Source organism: Pogona vitticeps, chromosome 6 (genome assembly GCF_051106095.1).
Source record: "Pogona vitticeps strain Pit_001003342236 chromosome 6, PviZW2.1, whole genome shotgun sequence".
NCBI lineage: Eukaryota > Metazoa > Chordata > Lepidosauria > Squamata > Agamidae > Pogona > Pogona vitticeps.
Window position 1 is genome coordinate 98,195,213 of NC_135788.1, and position 20,642 is coordinate 98,215,854.

Here is a 20,642-nt window from a genome sequence, read left to right on the forward strand (position 1 = left end):
CTCGAACATCAAGATAAGTATTGTGCAATGAGATCTGTGTTTCTCTATGGTTTGAAAGATCTCTGATTATGCCAAGATGAAGATACAAGGGCACCCACTCATCTCTCCTTGGAAAATTAATAGCCAGCCCTTGTTTGAACCTGTCTGTGGTGCTAACTGGGATGCAGTGTGTGGAAATGTTTGTTTGTTTGTTTTTTGTTTGTTTCTTTACTTTGTATACTGCCCCTCTGGCTACCAAGGCCACTCTGGGTGGTTCACAATAGAAAATAAAACTACACAATAGAAAATAGTGTATAGAAAATAGAATATATATATAACTTTGATGTTACTTTAATTTATTGTTGTTGACTGTTGTTTTACACACACACATTAATATTAGAAGTTAGAAACTTAAACTTGAACATAGAGCACAAAAACTAACATTCAATAAAAGCAATCAGGATGGCGGACTCTCTGATTTTGGGACTGGTAAGTACTCTGTGTTCTGTTGGTCTAACATTCTCAAAGGCCTGTCTAAATAACCAGGTTTTCAGGAATCTCTTAAAGGTAGCCAGTGATGAGGTCTGGCAGATATCAGGTGGGAGTCAATTCCACAAACATGGCACTCATTGGACACTGGGGGCTAGACTGGCTTTGCCTTGAGACCAGCAACAGGGGTTTCTCAGCTGAAGTACCCTTTTCTGCTAATGAAATTCACCACCAACACACAAGTTTGAGTGACCGCTCATATGGTTTTATATTTGAAAGGTTGCCAGAGGATGGTCCTCCTTTTGAAAATTAGTGACCCTGAAGTTGCACATTCACAATTAGCAGCTTCTGGACGGCAGACTTGAAGGACAAACAGACCACCTGGCCAGAGTTCTCCACATAGACTGCATTGTACTTATGTTTAAATTATAAAAAATATGTTCTCATTTTTAATCTACACATAAATCAGTGAATGCTATTTTACACTGTTTTATGCAAAATGGCTATTACTGTACATTATTGTTTTGACTTCTATACTGGCTCATAATGCTAGAGTACTCTTTGGGCAGTTTACAGTGTAATTAACCAAGGAACATACCGAGCTGGGTATCAGTTTTACTGAGCTTGGAAAGGGTGGAAGGCTGAGTCAGCCTTGAACTGGCTATCTGAGACCATCAGGACTGAACCCAGGTCATGAGCGGAGGCTTGACTGCAGTATTGCAGTTTAACCACTGGACAATTATGCCCTCTTTGGTCCTCTTTTTCCATGATGTGGGCCTTCTCTTTAGATGATTTGTAGGTGACTTCCTTATACATGCTAGCTGGTGGCCTTTCAGCTCTTTGTGAGTTTGTGAACTCACTTCTCTTTTTCTGACGTCTTGCAGGTGTTACCTACTCAGACACAATGAGTGCCACAGAGCCGTGCAAGCCCTGTAAGGAATGTGTGGGCCTGGAGAGCATGTTGGCGCCCTGCGTGGAGTCAGATAACACGGTCTGCAAATGCATGTATGGCTACTATCGGGATGAGATGAGCAACGAATGTAAAGAGTGCAAAATCTGCGAAGTGGGCTATGGCCTTGTCTTCCCCTGTGGGGATTCTCAGGACACAATGTGTGAAGAATGCCCTTTGGGGACTTACTCCGACGATGCCAACCACATGGATCCCTGTTTCCCTTGCACGGTGTGTGAAGAGGATGAGATCATCATCAAAGAGTGCACCACAAAATCGGATGCCGAGTGCAGAGGTAATGGGTGCCGGAGACGGAAAAGCTGGCAGGGCAGACGGGTCAGACCCAGAATGTTGGGATGTGTGCCCAGTTCACTGAGATAAGCAATTTTGGTTGGGCACTACTCCCAGAGGTTGGCTTCTTTCTGGAAAGAGAGGTCAGTAGAGACCAGTTGAGGTAGTGGCAGGAGGAAAAGGAAAAAATTCATAAATATATGCCAACAGCACAGGAAGAGATTTAGAAAATGGAGATGTTGGATGTATCTATAGCGTTGCTTTGTAGCACATCCAATCAATCCTGGAAATTTCCTTTTTCTTTTTAAAAGGAAATACAATGTCATTGCCACTTCCCAAGTGTCATTTGGGACCCTCTGGGCTGAAGGGGTTCCAGAGATGTGCCCTGTGCTATGATCCCAAAGGCCTGATTCTCGCTTCTACAGGAAATGAGCCAGAGTGGCCACATTACCCTTTTTTTGGGGTGTGTGTGTGAATGTAGCAAAATTGCATAGTGATAAGTTAGCAAATCCATACATATTGCATGCAGCAGTAGAACACGATGGCCAAAATCCTCTTATGTAAAGTTACCACCATGCAAACTGATGATGTCACCAGCCACAGATTTTTAATCACTCATTAAAAGTTTCATATTTCAGCACCATCCCCACCACACCACCCCAAATTCCAAGGCTTCCTCAAGATCACTTTTGACCTAGGGAAGCCTTTGAGAGCCTTGGAACTAGAGAAGGGGACTTTCAATGCCCCCAAATTGCTGCCGATATTCGTGTCACCATGATCAGGATTATAGGCAGAGATTTTCAGGCCTTAAAGGCTCCCTCAAACTTGGTCCCAAGGCTTGCCAAGACTTCCCCAGGTCCAAAGGAATCTAGAGGGAGTCTTGGAACCTGGGGTGGAGTGGGAGGTGTAATATAGGAAATTTTTAATGGGCATTAAAAGCCAGCTGCTGATAATGTCATCAGCTCTTATGGGCATAATTGTAAAGAAGAGGATTTTGGCCTGTGTGCCTTTCTATTTACATTAAAATGGTAAATATATTTAGGGTCCCTGGGAGGAGCAACTTCCTCCCCCAGATTTCTATTGGAAGGAAAATTCAATATTATCTGACATCCATCTCCTTCCTTGTGTATTTGGTTGGTCAAACCTCACTACCTCAACTTGCCCTCATTACTGGCCACATAAATCTGAACCAGCTTCTACAGTAGCTATGGCTTGGTCACCATGGTAACGGGACCCATCTCCCCTGTTGCCTTAGTGGCAAGGCTGGTAGTACTGTGGCATAGGCTGTTTCTTTCTGTGTAGGGACCCCATTGTGCTCTCTTGCCAGGGTTGGGTTAGAGCCTCTTATACATCATCCAAAGAAAGGGGGAGCATATGAACCCTAACCCTTCCTTCTTTCCTTTCATAGGTTATCTGCCTGTAAACCCGGTCTGGACAGTGTCAATAGACAAGTGTCACTCCCCTCTGTAAATCAGGGCAAATTTCCATTATAGCAGGAGCCTGTACAATGGCTAAGGCCATGAAATCTCCCACTGCCCGTGATTATGGCACTTAGCAGAAAAGAGAAATGGATGATCCAGTTGATTTTCTGTCAGACTCAGGAACAGAGTACTGCCTGTTGGGTTTTCCTCTTCAAAGTGTCATTTCAGAAGTGGTGGCCATTTCAGGCTTTGCATCCACCCCCAGGCCAGAAGACCTCCTAACAATAGGCAGCCTGTGTCCTTCTCATTCACTGCTCCCATTCAGTCAACCCTGCCCCTTGGCCCCTTTCCACTGCTCTTTGAGAAGGGTGGCTCCCTTTCCATACAGATGCTTAAACATCACTTTACTTTTTGTGATGGATTTCTTCTCCATCACAGAAAAACTGAAATCCCAAATAAGAATGAACTAAACAAGTGAAAAGAACAGGTGTGTGAGACTTTTTTTCCCCAAGTAGATAGAACCAATATAAAAATAGCCCCATAGATACAGCACCCACAGCAAAGGTTTGAGGCATCATATCTTAGAGTGGCAATTTGACCGACAAACCTATCCATCATGGTTTTAAAATAAATCATGATATGCCTGAACCCAGTTGTTGCCCCAGTTAGAGCAGATCCATTGATTCAATAGGATTTGCCTAACTGTTCACTTTCCAATCCACACTTGATGAGTCTACACTAGCTGAGACTAACCATTGGATTCAGGTTATTAAGCACAAAGTTTACAAAAGTTCCTTTTTGGACTACAACTCCCAGAATCTGCCTACCGGCATGGCCATTGCCTAAGCTTGTTGGGGGATTCTGGGAGTTGTAGTTGGGAAAGGTCACTCTTCCATGCTCTGTTAGGAAAGGAGAGCAGGGATCAGCAGTAGTTAACACTACTGTATAATGTTTGGATCTCAACACCCAGAATCCTCCAGGAAACATGACCACTTGTAGACCAAAATAGCAACCTTTTAATGCTCTGGGCCAAAGAACAGTCCTGTAGTCTAGCCAGCAGTTGTGTTGTTGACTTGAAGAATTTAGCCTCTGATTCATGTTTTGAATGAATAAACAAATCAGAGGTGGAAGCAAATGGTGAAGTTGTATAATTGCGTGCAAAGGCATGCGGCCAACACCATGCCCAACCCAACCTCCCTGAAAGCATTGGCGTGAGGAGGAGGAGGAAGATCTGCTTACAGATCCTTCTCCTCCTTCCATCTGCAAGTTTCATTCTTTTAACATATTAACAAAGCCAGAGCAAATCACTCCACTGCCATTCATACTCCCAATACAATTAGCAGCATACCCCTCAGTAGCCTCATCTTTGCCTTCCTTAACCACCAAAGATGAGAAAACAGAACCACCCAGTGTTTCTGTCTTCCTGACCTCCCCCATTCTATTGGCAATGTAAGCTGATGCCCATCTTTTTTAGAACAAATAAGCAGACAAGTTTATTTTGCTTGGCACACAGAGGTAGAGATTTCCTCCCCCCGCCCCCAAATTCCAGAATGGCCAAAGAAACAAAAACATAAACAAGCTGTTCCCATTCCATCCTTTTAATTGTGGTTCAGCCTACAGGATGCCACGGCTGAATCTTTTCAAGGGGTGGCAATAAATGTGGTCCCCTGTGTTAATTGTTGCAGTTCCATCTCCTGTTGAAAAGGACAGCAAAGAAGCCCATGAACAATCTTGCACTGAGTGCCAGTCCCAGATTTCAGGAAACTCTTGCCAAGTCCAAAGTTGAAAGAAACCACCACTACCTATGAGGGTTGGGTCACTCTGGGAGTTGTAATTCAGAAAAGTAACCTTATCCAGAGGATACATGGAAAACATCCTCTGGACCTCCCTACCACAGTCACTGCCACATACTTGCTTGGTTTCTTTCTCTTGGTCCAATCCACACCGTCCAAAATCAAAAGTCACTGCAAGCCAAGACTGTGGCTCTTTCTTCTTCATCCTGCTAGTTTTGGAGAGGAACACAGATAGCAATAGCAGGGAAGAGACTACAGAGATCTGCAAGTCTTAAACTGCTTCCTGCTGTAGTAGGAGCTGCAGTACACACTTAACTATGTTGGTCACTGATGCCAGACCTTTGGCAATCCTCATTTTCCTCTTCTTTTCAAGTGCTAGAAAAAGCTGTTAAATGTCTTGGAGGGGCAAATTATATATCAGGTTGATGAAATGTTTTCCCTCCAAAGAAGCATTCCTTCAAAGCTTCTATACTCGCAAAATCAACTTGCAAGTAAAGGCCATTGTTTAACTCTGGATGACTGATTTCTAAACAGCACCAACCTAATTGGCAAGTTGAGGAGCTGTAGAAACCTCTCGTGGTTGGATAATCAAATGTCTTTTACCTCTTAAGGAAACTATGCTTCTAATTTGAAGTTGATCCTTTGTATAATTTGGCCCATAGGTCCTTGCTTTCTAATTTCCAAGTTGAATCTAAGCACCTGATTTGTTTAATTGAAGCTCCTAGGGTATTTATTGGAATTCCCAGAGTCCCAGTTGTTCTAAACGTTATAGTTTTTGCGGTGGGAGGCAAAAATGTGACAATGTGGTAGAGGATGAAAGGAGATCCCTTTAGTAAATAAGCTGTAGATTTTTCAGTGTGGGCTTAAAGAAGTGTGGAGAATGGATGGGGTTGAAAGGTATGTGTGGACACCTCAACAACTGAAAACCACAGGAAATCCATCACTGCTGGGTAGAGTAAATATAATCACTGCACTGTATCCCCTGACAATGAGTAAGCATGGCTGTGATGTAACTGGGCTCCAGATTTTGGGGGGGGGGGGAGAGGCTGAAGTTTGCACCGTCTGCAGAACAGAAAGAACAGCTGTTCCCTTAGGCATTGCCAAATTCCATAAAACTAAGCAGAGATGGGTCAGGTCAGCAGTTAGATGGGAAACTTTAAAGGAGTGGGAAGATGTGTGGGGGAAGAATATGGCCTCATCTGGGTGGGATGCTTCTTAGTTCAGCTGTGCTGAATGAAAAACCAATTCCAATTGACAAATGCACACATTTACTCCAATGCTCATCATGTTAGCGTGGGCAAAAAAGTGCCGGGAGAACTTAGGACTCTGGTTTGAATGCTTATATTTTTTTTTCATTTTCTGAAACAAAAATCACTAATTTGCAGCTGTTATGCACTGTCAAGAAAAAAAGTAACCACAGGCTTCCAAAAGAGGTTTCACAAAGCTGGGGAAGGGAAAGATACCCCAGTTAGCTGTCCACATGCAAGGGCTCGAGTAGGGGGGCAGGGCTGGCTTGCTCCATCTATTCATGGGTTATAATTAACCCTTCTACTGAATGTCTGAACAGGGCTTTTCTAAGGCCCTGAAGCAAACATGGGAGCAAACTAGATGCTACAGAGAGCTCATTGTGTGAGGCAGCAGCTCCTCAAGTGTTAAGAGCCATCTGATCATAGTCCCACAAGTTTTTCTGGTCTCTCACAGCTGCTAATCACCTTGCTTTGCTTTGTGTTCGGTCATCAGGAGATAAGCGACAAGGAGCTTAATTTGTAGAGTGATTGTTCAGACACAACACTGGGAGAGAACTGCAGTAGCTGGAAGACTTCCTGTATTTTCTTCTTCTAATAAGTTGTCAACTGTAGTGTTGGGTTTGGTCCTTCAGTAGGAGAACATGGATTTGAACTTGTAACTGCATACTTCTGACTTTCCCACACACCTTTTCTTATTGAGATCTGGGCAAAAGCATATGAGATCTTGTGACTATTGCTCTCCTTGCTTAGCTGATCAAGAGTTATTCTTCTTAATTGTTAACTTCTCCCATGTTTTATTGGCAGCTCTTCACCCACGGTGGACAATGCCGCCAACTAGAGCTCAGACGGATGCCAATGCCAGCACTACAGTCACAGATGCTGAACGCGGTACATTAGCTTTTCTCTTTTCTTTCTGACTCTCCTGAAGCAGTTCCTGATATGCTCTGTTGGTTTGACTCTTAGCAAGGACCTTGCTGAGAACTGTGAGAAGCAGTTTAGATCAAGGGCAGAGAAGAACTTTTAGCCTTCCAAATGTTGCTGGACTATAATTTCCATGATCCCTAACTGTTGACTTCCGTGGCCAGTGCTTATGGAAGTTGCAGTCCAATCATATCTAGAAGGCCACTCATTGCTTGTTCTCAATTATTTATGAAAACAAAAAAATCTAGAACTCTCTGAAGCCAGGGGGTGATTACAAAGTTCTTTATGGTAAAGTTCTTTATAACCAGAATTTCAGGGTTATATGCAATCAGGGTCAGATCACAAACATGACAGCAAATGTATATCTCTTCCTCTTATAGTATTATCCTCCAGACACACAAATCTTTCAAGATTGCATGCCTAAGATATCAGATATGCAAACAAAGCCATACTACCTTCCATCTTGAGGATTCAGGAAACAAAATCAGTAAAATTTGCAAAATGTAGATTGAAGGCAAGCTTGTGATAGGATAAACAGATAATGCTTTCCCATTGAGGTTCTACTGGTTCTAATAATGTGTCAATCATATTATTTAGTTTGCCTCTGAGCCTCCTGCTTTGCTTCCTTCTTTTTGCAGATTTTCACCCAGGAAGCCCCGAAAGCTCCTTACCTGTTACAAACGATCCAAATACTGATGATGTGAAGGGCACCGTGGACTGTGTCACAACCACTTCCCAGTCTGTGGTCCAAAGTGGCACTGCAGACAATCTCATCCCTGTTTATTGCTCCATTTTGGCAGCTGTGGTGGTGGGCCTGGTGGCATACATTGCTTTCAAGAGGTAAAGGAGTCTACTGGGTTCAGAAAGAAGGGGCCTATGTTGGCAGAAGAGAGCAGAGTTTGGAAAAGTTACTTTTCTGGACAAGAGCTCCCAGAATCCTCTAGTCAATATGGCCTGTGGCGACATTGGCTGGAGATGTATCAGTCCAAGAAGCTAACTTTTCTAAGCTTTGGTGAGGAGCCAGTGGGTGATTACAAAGGTTGATCCTATTCACTGCCTAATTCTGATCCCAGGAAAACATAGAGCCCATGAGTCCCCTTCCAAAGTACAGGGGTACAAATCTCTGAAACTTCCCTGCAGAGATGATTTATTTATTTATTTATTTTTGGACTTATATACTGCCCCATAGTGCTACAAGCACTCTCCGGGTGGTTTACAATTTCATTATACAGGCTACACATTGCCCCCCCCCAGCAAGCTGGGTACTCATTTTACCGACCTCGGAAGGATGGAAGGCTGAGTCAACCTTGAGCCAGCTACCTGGGATTTGAACCCCAGGTCATGAGCACAGTTTTAGCTGCAGTATAGCGTTTTAACCACTGTGCCACGAGGCTCATATGTGCCACGAGGCTCATGATGCTGGCTAAGAGATTCTGGAGCTATAATCCAAAGAAAGTAAATTTGCTAAACTCAACTCTTTTCAAACCCGCCCCCCCTTTTTTTGCAAAGTAAAGCTTTAAAATAGGGAAGATGAGAATCATGAGTCAGGTTCCACTCTACTCTCTCCCTCATTCAGAAACACATGAGAATTGCTGCTCTGGAAAGGGCTCTGTTCCTTGTGGAACCTCGTGGTGCAGTACAGCAGTTAAGACTCTGCTCACGAGCCAGTGGGCTCAGGTAGCCAGCTGAAGACTCACTCAGCTTTCCATCCTTCCAAGATCAATAAATTGAGTACCCAGCTTGCTGGGCTGGAGTGCAATGTGTAACCTGCAATTGTAAACCACCCAGAGAGTGCTTTAAGTACTATGGGGAGGTATATAAGCAGCACATTTGCTTTTGTAGCATTGCAAATGGTGGTTGGCCCTGGTGGACTCCTAACATGTACTTGCAGCCTGTGTTTATATGGGTCTTATAGGTGACTGTCCCCATTCCCTCTCCAGGGTCAGGGGGAAACAGAGGCAACTTAAGCTACATCTAAGGTCCCAGCAGACCATATTTGGCTGATGGGGAACTACAAGTCAAGTATCTTGGATGAAGGAATTATGCTTTATATGACATCCCTCCACCAACCCCCTTCACTTCAGTGAGAATTGGGTGCAGAATGTTGTTTCAATCAGGTCCAAAGCTCGCCTGCCCCATTAATTGCAAAATCTGGAGCTGATGTTCTTGGTCATTAGTGTGAAATTTCAAAATTGTAGCTACTGTGAAAGAGCTTCTTCTATTTTTAAGACTACAGCTACCAGAACTATTCAGCCAGCATGGCTAGTGGGAATTGTATTTGTTTTCTTTTATTTAAAAAAACACTTCTCTAAGGTCTTCCCTGAAACTGTCTATGGAGTTGCTCGTTGTCCCTAAAGATATGCTCAAAAGATTCTTCTGGGGGGCATTTTCTCAGTTTTTGTATTTAAGAGGAAATGTGACCTGAGGAAACCAGCAGGTCTTTTTTGCTGCAGAAAATGGTTGAAAGCCAGTCCTGTCAGCTGTACTATTTATTCTGATCACCTTGCCAATTCTGGGGGTCTTGATGAAAGTTATAGACATCAAATGGTTGATGAGTTGGGGAGGAAAAATCATTTCTTAGGCTATATAACTCCCAGAATCCTTGGCCGGCAGGGTTCAGGAAGACATAGTACAAAAAAGTAACTTGATAACTACTATTGTGCCTGTAATTTTCAAAGTCCCCTAAGCTGGCTGTCCAAACAGGTTTCCAGCTTCTAGTTCATAACGACACACTCTGTTGCCAATCAGGGAGGCAGTACAGAGGGAATCCCCAGCCTTTTTATCTGGACTGGCTGAACCGTCTATGCTGTGAGGTCTGTCTGAACAAATCCCAGGAATAGACAGTTCCACCACACCCATTAATTGTGCTGTGTGTGCGTGTGTGTGCGTGTGTGTCTCTGTGTGTCTTGGGGGGGGCATCCTGGGCTCAGCTGTGAAGTGTTTTCACCTCTAGGTGGAACAGCTGCAAGCAGAACAAGCAGGGTGCCAACAACCGCCCCGTCAATCAGACGCCTTCGCCTGAAGGGGAGAAACTCCACAGCGATAGTGGCATCTCCGTTGACAGCCAAAGTCTCCATGACCAACAGCCGCAGACACAAACTTCATCGATGCAAGGCAAGGGGATAGAGGGGGGGGGTGTCTCATGTTGCATGGGGAAAGGGGGGAAAGGGAAGACCCAGGCTCAAAAAAGGAGAGGCACATGTGAAGTCTAGAAATGTTACGTTGAAAGACTACAGCCAAGGAGCTGAAAGAGTAACTTTTCCAATCTCTGGATATGTGACACAGAAAGATAGCAAACACTTTGCTATAGCAAGGATGCCTGCTGCGAATTGGAGTTTCACATGCTTGACCTATTTTGCTACTAGATCCCACCTGTCTCTTGTCCTCTCTTGTAGGTCAGCCTATGAAACTCCTGTTCATCATTAGCCCCAAAGACCTGTAGAGGCAGGCCACTGTCTAAAGCAACAACCTTCTGTGTTTGGAGTACCGTCCCTCAAACACCTTAGCCAATAAGGTTGATGGCCATATTCGTTTTGGCATTTGGGAAGCTGTACTCCAAAAAAGTAACTTTTTTGTGCAAATGAGACACGCCAATGAATCATGAAAAATAGGGTGAGAAGAGGACAGCTTTCTCATCCAGTCTCAACATGAACTTCATAGCCCATGGATAAGACAACCTGGGGCCTCCAGATATCTTGGATGTTGGTTCCCCAAATCCCCAATCAGCGTTCTCATGGCAAGGTTCTCATATGCCCAGAAGCAAATCTATAGCTTCAGGAATTATTTCTTGGCTTCCAAGATTGTGGGAAATGCCGTAATAGAAAATTATTATAATTTTATTGGATAGCTCCTACATGCATGTCTGTTTCATAATCACTTTAGCATGAATAGAAAATGTTCGGTGTGAAATAATGCAATATTTTGAAAAGATCCACCCATGGTTCTAAATGTACTATAATTGTAATGTTGTTTAGTGGTGTATAATACTAATGATGGTGATGATGTGTCATCAAATCAGTTCTGACTTATGGCGATCCTTTTCAGGGGTTTCAAGGTGGAAGATACTTAGTGTTTTATCATTTCCTTCTTCCGGGGCCCCCACAAGGTCTGTGCAGCTTGCCCAAGGCTACACAGGTTGGCTCTAGTCATAGGAGGCATAGTGGGGAATCAAACTGCCAGATATGTAAATCACCAAGCTATCCAGCCAGCTAAGCGATATATAAATATAAGTATACTGTACATATATACAGGTGTCATTCTAGTGATTAAAAATCATATATTTTTTCATGGGCAGAATATTTGTGGGAAAATACAGTATTGCAAAACTTCCTTTTAATTCACAGTTAAGATTTTTTTCCTTTGGCTAAGAATCATTTTCTTGCTAGTTAGGGCACTTTCATTCAACATATGTTACCTGCCATTGCAACTCTGCAACACACCAAGAAAGTGCCTGGGAAGCTGCTTTGCCAATTTTTAGCACAGGATTGTGCCACTGATTTTCATTTTATTTAGGGGTTTAAACTTAAAAGTGGCCTCCTCTCCCAAGACCACCCGCCCCTAGATTTAAAATCCCTTTCCCTTAAAGCTCCAATCAATTGTTCAATGCCTGCCTCTGGAGAACAGTCTTTCCCTGCAGACGGAAGGATGACTGGGGAAGGCTAGGGTCAGGCTGTCCAGAAAGAAGTTCTGGAACCTGGGAGCAGCCAGCGAGGTTCTCTTTGTAACCTTCTTGTCCCCCCCCTCAACCCCATCTATCCCACTCTAGGTCTTAAAGGAGATGGTAATCTTTACACCAATCTGCCAGCCAACAAGCGGGAAGAGGTGGAGAAGTTGCTGAACGGTTCCACTGAGGAGACCTGGCGCCATTTGGCAGGGGAGCTGGGCTACAAGGAAGATCTCATAGACTCCTTCACCCAGGAGGAATACCCCGTCCGTGCATTGCTGTCCGATTGGTCCAGCAAGGACAGCGCCACAATGGACGCCCTTTACTCTGCCTTGCGGAAAATCCAACGGGGAGACATTGTGGAAAGCCTTTACAGTGAATCCACTGCAAGCTCGCCAGTGTGAAGTGGGGAGAAGGGGCAGAGGTGCTCCAGGCAGCCCCTCTGGGGGTTCCCCTTCGCCCTACTCTTTCCTCACTGGTGCCTGTCGGGGAGAAAACATGTGAAGGAAACAAATGGAGCTGGTTCCTGTCCCTGATCTGCCATTTTAGGAGAAGCTGGAACAACCCCGTATTCACTGACTTGGTGTTGTTGTATTTTTCTCTCCCTTGTATTTTGATCCAATACCTCTTGCTGGTTGCAGACTGTTAAGCTGAGACAAAAGAAGTGGAGGAAGGTAACTGGGGCAAGTATTTTGTTTTTGTTTTCTCCTGGACGGACAGCATTTCGCTGGTTCTGCTAAAAGGGCAAGCCAAAGAATCACATCCAGTCAATGCCAATTCAGCCTCTTTTTCAGGTGACTCGGTTTTAAACAACCATCTTGGGAGTCTCTCCGTTCCCATCAATTTGAATTCTTCCCCCATGTTTTTAACCCCTCGCCTTTCTGTCACCAGCTCTTCCATTTTATAGTCACCTTGTCCCTTAGGTGGAGAAGTATATGGAGGCCTGGCTGAACCTGTTGAGTGTCTGATGACAGCCTTGAAGAAAGGAGAAGGAGGAAGATGATTGAGCCTGGAGCAGGAGGATATGTGGTCTTGGGAGGACTCTGTGGACATCTGTTTTGAGAGAACTTTCTACAGCATCTCTGGATGGTAGGGAGAGAGGGAGGGAAGGACATGATTTCTGTCTGTCCCACTGACACTGTGAAGATCAAACATTGAAGTTTATGGATGGAGCCAGAAGGGAGACCATCCGCATTTTTACCTGTGCACTAGTGATGACATTCAAGACTGCCCTTGATCCCTGCCTTCTTTTTGCTCAGATACATTCCTACAGCTTGCTAAGCAGCATTGAACCTTGTTCTGTGGCACAGAACTCTCTTCCTGGGTGGATCAAAGCTACCAGAGTCACAGACTGGAGAGCACTCATTTAAAAGAGGTTATAAGCCATAATGAAGAGGGTGGAACTAGTAAAGTTGAACAAACCAACCAATAGGGCAACTGGCATTCTGTAATGGGTGTGAATGATTAATCACTGTGATGCTATAAACCAAGCCAAATGCCAGCATCAATTTTAGTCCAGATATTGTGTTGGTGAGACATTAGAAGCTGTGCTCTACATTCTTCCTCTGACTAGTGAACCAATCACTGTGGTTTATTAAAGCCATTACCTTTGTTGCATTTACAAGCAAGATAACCCTGAAGTGGTCTGAAGGCTTATGGTGGAAAAGGGTGTTGTTTTGGTTCAATATTAGTGGCTCCCAATCTTGGGTGACCCAGGTGTTCTTGGACTGCAACTCCCAGAAACCCTGGCCAACACAGATGGTGGTGAAGGCTTCTGGGAATTGCAGTTCAAGAACACCTGGGTCACCCAAGTTTGGGAACTACTGTTCTATGTGAAGAACTGTGAGCAAATCTTTAGAGTTTAAAATAGGTTAAATGTTACTCTTGCATCTATTGAGATACCACATCTAGGATTTACTGGTCTTTTCCATTTTCATAGATATTAGAGTGATACGAGAATTATCAGAGGAGGGGAAGGGTGTCTACAAGGTAAGAGGAATCATCAGAAATCCTTTGGCCAAAATGAGAGAACTGCAACTGAGTCCCTATTACATTTTTTCCATTTTACTCTTGCTCTGAACAGTTATGCAAATCAAATGAATTTTGGGATAAGTTTTTGGCACTTTGAAAAGCTGGGCCATGAATAGATATAATTTTACTGCTTCTGTTGATCTCCATATATTTAGATCATGAAGAGAAATGTCCCCACCTCACCCCCGCTTTAGGATGCAAATCCAGAAGAAGGTTAGGACAAAGTTAACTTCCCATTCCAGTTGAAGATTATAGGTGGGTCTCATTAAGGTTATGGAATAGCCCCCTAGAACTGTTGCTGCTCTGAGCCAAAAATATATTTCATCACCAATTGATTTCATGTTTCACCTAAACAGTAAAACAGCAAAGAATCTTTTGGCAACCTCAAGACTAACATATTTTTTATTTGAAAAAATGTCTGTGGACCACAGCCTACTTCGTCACATGCAAGTAAGCTACAGTCAACAACAGTTCATACCAGATACTTGGGGTCACCAGAGTTTTTGCTGATTTTGCCAAAACAGAGTAATATGGCTAGTCCCCTGAGGAAAGTTGCCTGAGAAGAAACTCACAAAATCTCCTTGAAAGTCTGTTTTAGAGAAAATTGAGGGATTGTTTATAGACATGATGTTCAAACATAGTGAAGGAAAGGAAATAGTGTTATCTGAAGAAAGAAAAAACCTTGTCAGATGACTGGGATTATTTCCCAGTTTGCAGGATACTGCAGGATATACACCAAAGAACTGGAAACAAATGCTAACAGGAAGAAACTAGAGTAGGAGACAGCAAAGTCACGATTGACTTCTGAGTTGCTTAGAAATGGCCACCCAAGGAAACATGAAACTGCCTTTTACTGGGTGTATTCGTTGGTCGATCTACCACAGTATTGTGTGTGCTATGACTGGCAAGTCCACTTTTCCAGTGATTCGGAAACAGGAGTCTTTTCAGCCCATCTGCAGTATATGAGAGCTTTTCTGAGGTGGAGATGTGGAGCAGTGGTAAGGAATTTTGGCCCTGCCTACAACTCCAATCATCCCTATGCAGCATCATTAGATTTTGTGAACTGTACTTCAAAACATTTTTGGGCTAAATGTTTCCCTGCCCTAATGTAGAGGATTGAGCCTGGGACCTTCCATGTGCAAGCATGTGTTTCACCACTAAGTTATGGGCTATCTGAAGACCTAGCAAAAGGGTCCTTTGGAGTACAACCTCAGGAGCATTTAATCACTGTTACCCCTCCCACAATCACATGCCCCTTATTTCTCCTGTGAATAAATGTGCAGTCACCTTCCCAAAGAAACAAAAAACCCCGATGCAAAATATTTCATCTTTTCTTAAACATTCAAGACTCATGAACACGTTTATCTCTCCTGTTATGCTGCAGTCAACTCTCCTTTTTAAGAGCATCACTGTGTACTATACATTTTCATGCATAGAGAAATGAAGGCAAAAGATAAACCCATTTGAATTTCAGCTCCCTCCAAGTGACAGTGAGTTGAATTTTCCCCATGTTGGCTGGTCAGTTTCTGCAGTTTGCATTCACCCCTTAAAACTACTGCTGCTGTAATTAACATACTGGTGACACAGCACTGATTGTTGCAACTTCTGTCCAGGGGTGCGTAAAACAACGGTGGTACATTAGAGAATGTCCATGCACAGATCAGTGGTAGTGAGAAAATAGCAGCATGTATTCAACCAAACATCTTATTTCACTCTTTAAAGCAGAGATGGGCATATCCACTAGTTCCCACTTTTAGAAAGACTAACAGCAACACTTTCCAACGGATTCAATGAAATGCATTGGAATTCCAGCTCAGCAGCAAGAGTTCAATGTACATCACACAAAAGCTTCCATCAGGTTGAAGTCAGTGGCTGCACGACACTCTGGCAACCTCTACAGGTATACATAGAGCAGAGTGGGTACCATGTAGCCTGTGAGCTAACAACCATTTTTGCAGGGGCTCCATCATTCCTAAATATTAAGGTCTAAAAATAAATAAATTCAAAATTAATTTTTCTGCCCACTATGTGTATGTGGCCACAAAAGAATCAGTATTTAAAAAATGTTAAGTTAATCTTGTATTTCCGCTTTAAAAAACCCTTGAAGCAACATTTACAGCAAATAACCACGGGGATTTCAAATAATAATAACATAGATATGAGCATTAACATCTTTGCTGCCTCCCTTTTGCCCTGCCTCCTTAGGAGTGCAGCACTTGGGCATCTGGTGTATCTTAAAAATGGCCCGAAAACCTGCTGAGATCCTTGATCTAGCACCTTAGAGGATGTCTCTGATCACATTAAGCATCATAGCACATTTGCAGTGCTTTTGGCATGCCACATTGTCAATGACATCACTGACCATGTGCAGGAGTGAAATCTTTATATGTGTGCACAGAGGCCTAAAGAATCTGGTGGAGTAGCCAGGATATTCCAGTAAGTCTTAATTTCATTTTGGGACCACTTCCACCTCAGCCAGAAGAGCTGTGCCTTTCTCTGGTTGTAGTAAAATTTGGCCGCATCCTTGCCTTAAGAGCAAATGGCCACAAACAGTGCCTCTGGTTAATTCCTATAATAATATAGTAATAAAGGGCCATGGAACAGGTGCAGTTGCATTATTCTCAAACTACTACCTCTGGAAGATCAGAAAATCCAACGCCATCAACTTTAACTACTCTACCAGCAACAAGATGCCTACAACTTACTTTCTTTGTGTGATAACAATCCACTGCTGACAAATCGCACTCTGCGTACTGGATTGGAAGTAAAGCTGAGAGATCATCTCATGCATCAAGGTCTACTGAACTAGAAAAATGCTTAGACCATCATGGGTTAGAAAATTTATTTTCCCAGACTAGTTCCCAGAATCTTCCACCTTCAGCAGTCGTACTGGCTAGGAGATTCTGAAAGTTGTAGCCCAAGAAATAACATCTCTAAGCTCTACAAGCTATTCTGCTCTTGAAAGCCCCCAGAAGGTATAATTTCAGCCTGGCAATACAGGGTAGTCTTCTTTCACTCTTTCAACATTCCGGTTTATAGTCATGAGAAAATAATATTCCATACTAGGGTTGTTAACATGTTCCCTGATCTGATCTGAAGGTGATTTGGAGGCTTTAGAATGCATCCCTATTCAGCCCAAAGCGATTTGTTTCCCCAGATATGAGTCAGTTTATAAGGCTCTCACTGACCTGCACAGAAAAGCAAAACAGCTGTAACTTTGGTTTTTTACAACTTTGGTTGGAACTTCATACAGATGAATCAATCAGGCCAATTCAGTTCTGGATTTGAGATTTGGCTAACTCTGGTGCAGAGCCCTACTGTGCACGTGTACAGATATGCATCCTATGCAAAAAAGACACATATGTACATGTTCTTTGCTAGTCACATGGAGATAAATGGAGAATTACATCCAGATGTTGTGGTGCTGAATACTTCTGTTGTGAGCTCTACTCACTTCAGTGCCCCTCCCCATTTTCTTCCCATTACTTTGGAGTTTTGTGTGGGGGATATGCCCATGCCCAGTCCAAGCTATATCAATATATTTGATTTCTCCATTACATTTATGGACAGGCCTAACTTCCATCTCTGAGGAACATGTTAAAATAGTTTCTCAGTATGAACCATTTAATGACTTGTCCAGACAAGAAGATAGTGCTGTTAGAATTCTTTTATAATCTCTCTCCCTTTCTCTGTCTTGTCCATACTGCTTCATTCTCCCTCTCAGCCAGCTGTTAAGTGTTTTTCTCTCAGCTCATCAACACTTTGTGCCATCGAAATATCACCAGTCTGCTCAGCAGGATTCATCCCATAGGTTTCCCTCTCAATCTTTTTCACATCCTACAAACCTCAGAGTTATCCCAAAGAAGCTGGTACCTCATCTTATGTGTGGATCCTACAACCTGAGTTACATCTGCACACACACAATAAATCATGATGTATTCTTAGAAGGGCTGATATGTAACATCATTAGGATCCCTCAGTCTTTGAGAGAAGCCCATTCTTTCTCCTCTTGTTCTTCATCTGGTGCCATTTTGGGGCCAGCCAACCACGTTCAGGAATGACTTTGTAGGCTGGAGAGAAAGCAAGAATCTGAATCAAGGATGGACAAAGGGCATCTCTCCAGATGTGGTTGGATTGCAACCTCCAGTGTTTCTCATCATTGATTATACTGGCTCACACTGATGGGAGTAGAAGTCCAGCAACATCTGGAGAGCTGCACATTACCTACCCTGTAATCTGCATCCACAAAAACACGGGAGTTCTTTGAATACCTGAGTAATGCATTGTTCAAATAAAGGATGTGGGACGAGGAGATGGATTTTCAAAGTGGCCATCAGAGGCAAGACCTGAGTAGGGCTGTTAAGTTATAGGACTTTTTGGAGGTTGTTAATTTTTAGGGTCACCATAAGTGAAAAACAATTTGATGGCACATGAAAACAAGCACCACCACCAACACAGCAGTACTCTATCAGTACCATGTTGTGTCACATATTTCTGTATCTTAGCATATATTGAACTTGCCTGGTAGGACAATTAAGAAGGAGATGTTTGCAGTCTTCTATTATATACAGGTGTGACTGAAGATATCTCCAGTATGAGTGTTAGGGTGCATCAGGATGACATAACTGATTAAAAATACAAACAGAACCCTGCTGGATCAGGCCAAAGAAAGGTCTCCTCTGTTTCAGCCTTTTGTTCAGAGTGGTCAATTAGATTCTTCAAAGATACCACAGTTTGTAGCAAGTGGTGTTGAGTGGCACTCTGCCTTTGAACCAGAGCTTGGAAGCATTTCTCTTCCCCCCCCCCCCAAGGGATTTCTGGGAGTTGTAATCATAGAAAGTAATTTATATAAGCTCTACTCTGACCCTGGAAGTTGCATGCAGTCATCTCACCCAGTAGCCATGTTGTCAATACCCTTCATTTCATCTGTCACATTGTTTTCTATCTACCCATTTAAGAGAAATCCCCAGTCTGTGGGATCTTCCCTGACAGTTATTTTAAAAGAGCTTTAAAAAGAAGAGACACCCATCTTCTGTGAACTCAGCATCAATGTTTCCTGCAAGGCAAGGCATTATGGCGAGTGCCAGGAAACATCCAACTCTTTACCTCACTTACTTTTTCCTTCTTTGTAACCTTTGCCCCATGTGTGGTCCTTCAGATATTTTGAGCCTACAATTCCCATCATGTTTCCAACATGGTTAGTGGTAAGGGATTCTGGAATTTGTAGCCCTAAACATCTATAATGTCCAAAATCTTCCAGCATGGAATGATATGGAAGGGCAAAGGAAGCTATGTTCAATAGTATGGTCACCTTATTTGGCTATCTAGCCCAGCATTGCTCTGACTAGTAGCCACTCTACAGGTTCTCTGGTAAAAGACTTTGCCTTGTTGTCTCCCTGATCCTTTTTATTGGGAGAGTTTAGGGCTCAGACCTTGAGAACTTCTGCATACAAAGCAGGTGCCTTGTTTACAGAGCTAAGGTCCATCGAGAGGGAGATGCTATCAAACTGAGCCTTCCTGCCTTTGTCCCATTGCTGTTGGCTGTTGACCTCCAGAGGAATGCACAGCATGATGATTTTGGACTATATGTCATGAGACAATGTGAAGAAGATGGTGCAAAGAAGCAGAAGCAGCTCTGTGTCTCTTCTGATATCTGTTTCTGCCCTTAGTATTCTGCAGACACAATATAGATGGAAACAAATATATGGTAAAGGGCTAGATGAATAGTACTCACCAAAAACAAATACTTTCCACAATAGCAATTTGCCTTACCATAAACGGATTCCCCTGTGAATAGCATACATGGTCACAAAAGATACTGTAGATCCGTTGATGCTGTTGAGTCTCTGAACAGAAAAAAACCCAACTATGTGTGACTCATGAAGGTACAGTGGAACTATTTAGTTGTGTACAGTGTGCCTTCAGAGTGCAAAGCCAAGTGTTTTTTCCATCTGAAAAGCAGAGGGCTGGTTGGTTCAAAAGCTGATATCCACTTATGAAAAATTGAGGGATAAAATGAAGCATTCTGGGGGATACAGAGCAAAACATGGTTGTAGAATGGCCATCAGTTGAGTAACCTGAAGTTGATTTATCATGGAGAAGGAAGGAAGGAAATAAAACAGCCAAAGTTAGTATCCTAAAAGATCTTTGTTGCCTTTTAGATGTTTCATTTGTCTATTGCAATGTGTGGGATTTTCATTTTATTAATACTTTTATTATCCGGTCCCATGGTTTGCCTGTAATACAAATACCAGTTTCTTAGAACAGTACTATGGCGAATAAATGTTTCTGTAACAGAAGCACTGGACTGGTCAGCAGGTTTCACTGTGGTTGTCCAAAGACTTCTTCCCTTTGCTTTTCAGTTTGCATGGATGGATGACTCAAGAGGGATGTTGGGATGGCGGTGGGGGAGGGATAGGGAGGTGGATGCACCTGCGTGGTCATAGATGATTCTGTAGTGGCTGTGTGGACAACTGTTTGTGTACTGTTCAGATGTGAATAAATATGCATACCTGTGTCCCTTTGCATCTTGTATGTTTTCTAGCATAGAGGTAGAGGGAGGGATAGACTGCAAACTCTGCAGATCTTCGTCCGTTGCTTTCCAAATGAATAAAATTCCTCCTTCCTTTTTGTCCTCTCATTTCACCATTTAAAAAAAATCTCCTGAATTCTGCAACCTCCTGCAAGTTTACTTTGCAATCAAAATAGACAAATCAAGCAGGTTTAGGTAAACAGTTCTAATGTGCGTTGCCTGAGGTTCCAATTCAGACACAGATGTTTGCACTGAGGCATAAACGTTCCGGACCCCTTCACTTGCATTGACTGAGATAGATGTTCAAACACATTTGTGCTAAGCAA

The 20,642-nt window shown here is 43.1% G+C and overlaps 1 protein-coding gene across 1 annotated transcript in view; it reads left to right on the plus strand.

The window, feature by feature from the left end:
* The window catches only part of NGFR (nerve growth factor receptor), a 67,440-nt gene extending 47,139 nt beyond the window's left edge, over positions 1-20,301 (plus strand). Inside the window, exons 3-7 of the mRNA XM_020813485.3 lie at positions 1,353-1,712; positions 6,974-7,057; positions 7,729-7,930; positions 10,044-10,204; positions 11,856-20,301. Coding sequence (XP_020669144.2) covers positions 1,353-1,712; positions 6,974-7,057; positions 7,729-7,930; positions 10,044-10,204; positions 11,856-12,157 — 1,109 coding nt within the window. The 3' untranslated portion in view covers positions 12,158-20,301. The remainder of the gene's footprint in view (positions 1-1,352; positions 1,713-6,973; positions 7,058-7,728; positions 7,931-10,043; positions 10,205-11,855) is intronic.
* Positions 20,302-20,642: the final 341 nt, after the last annotated feature.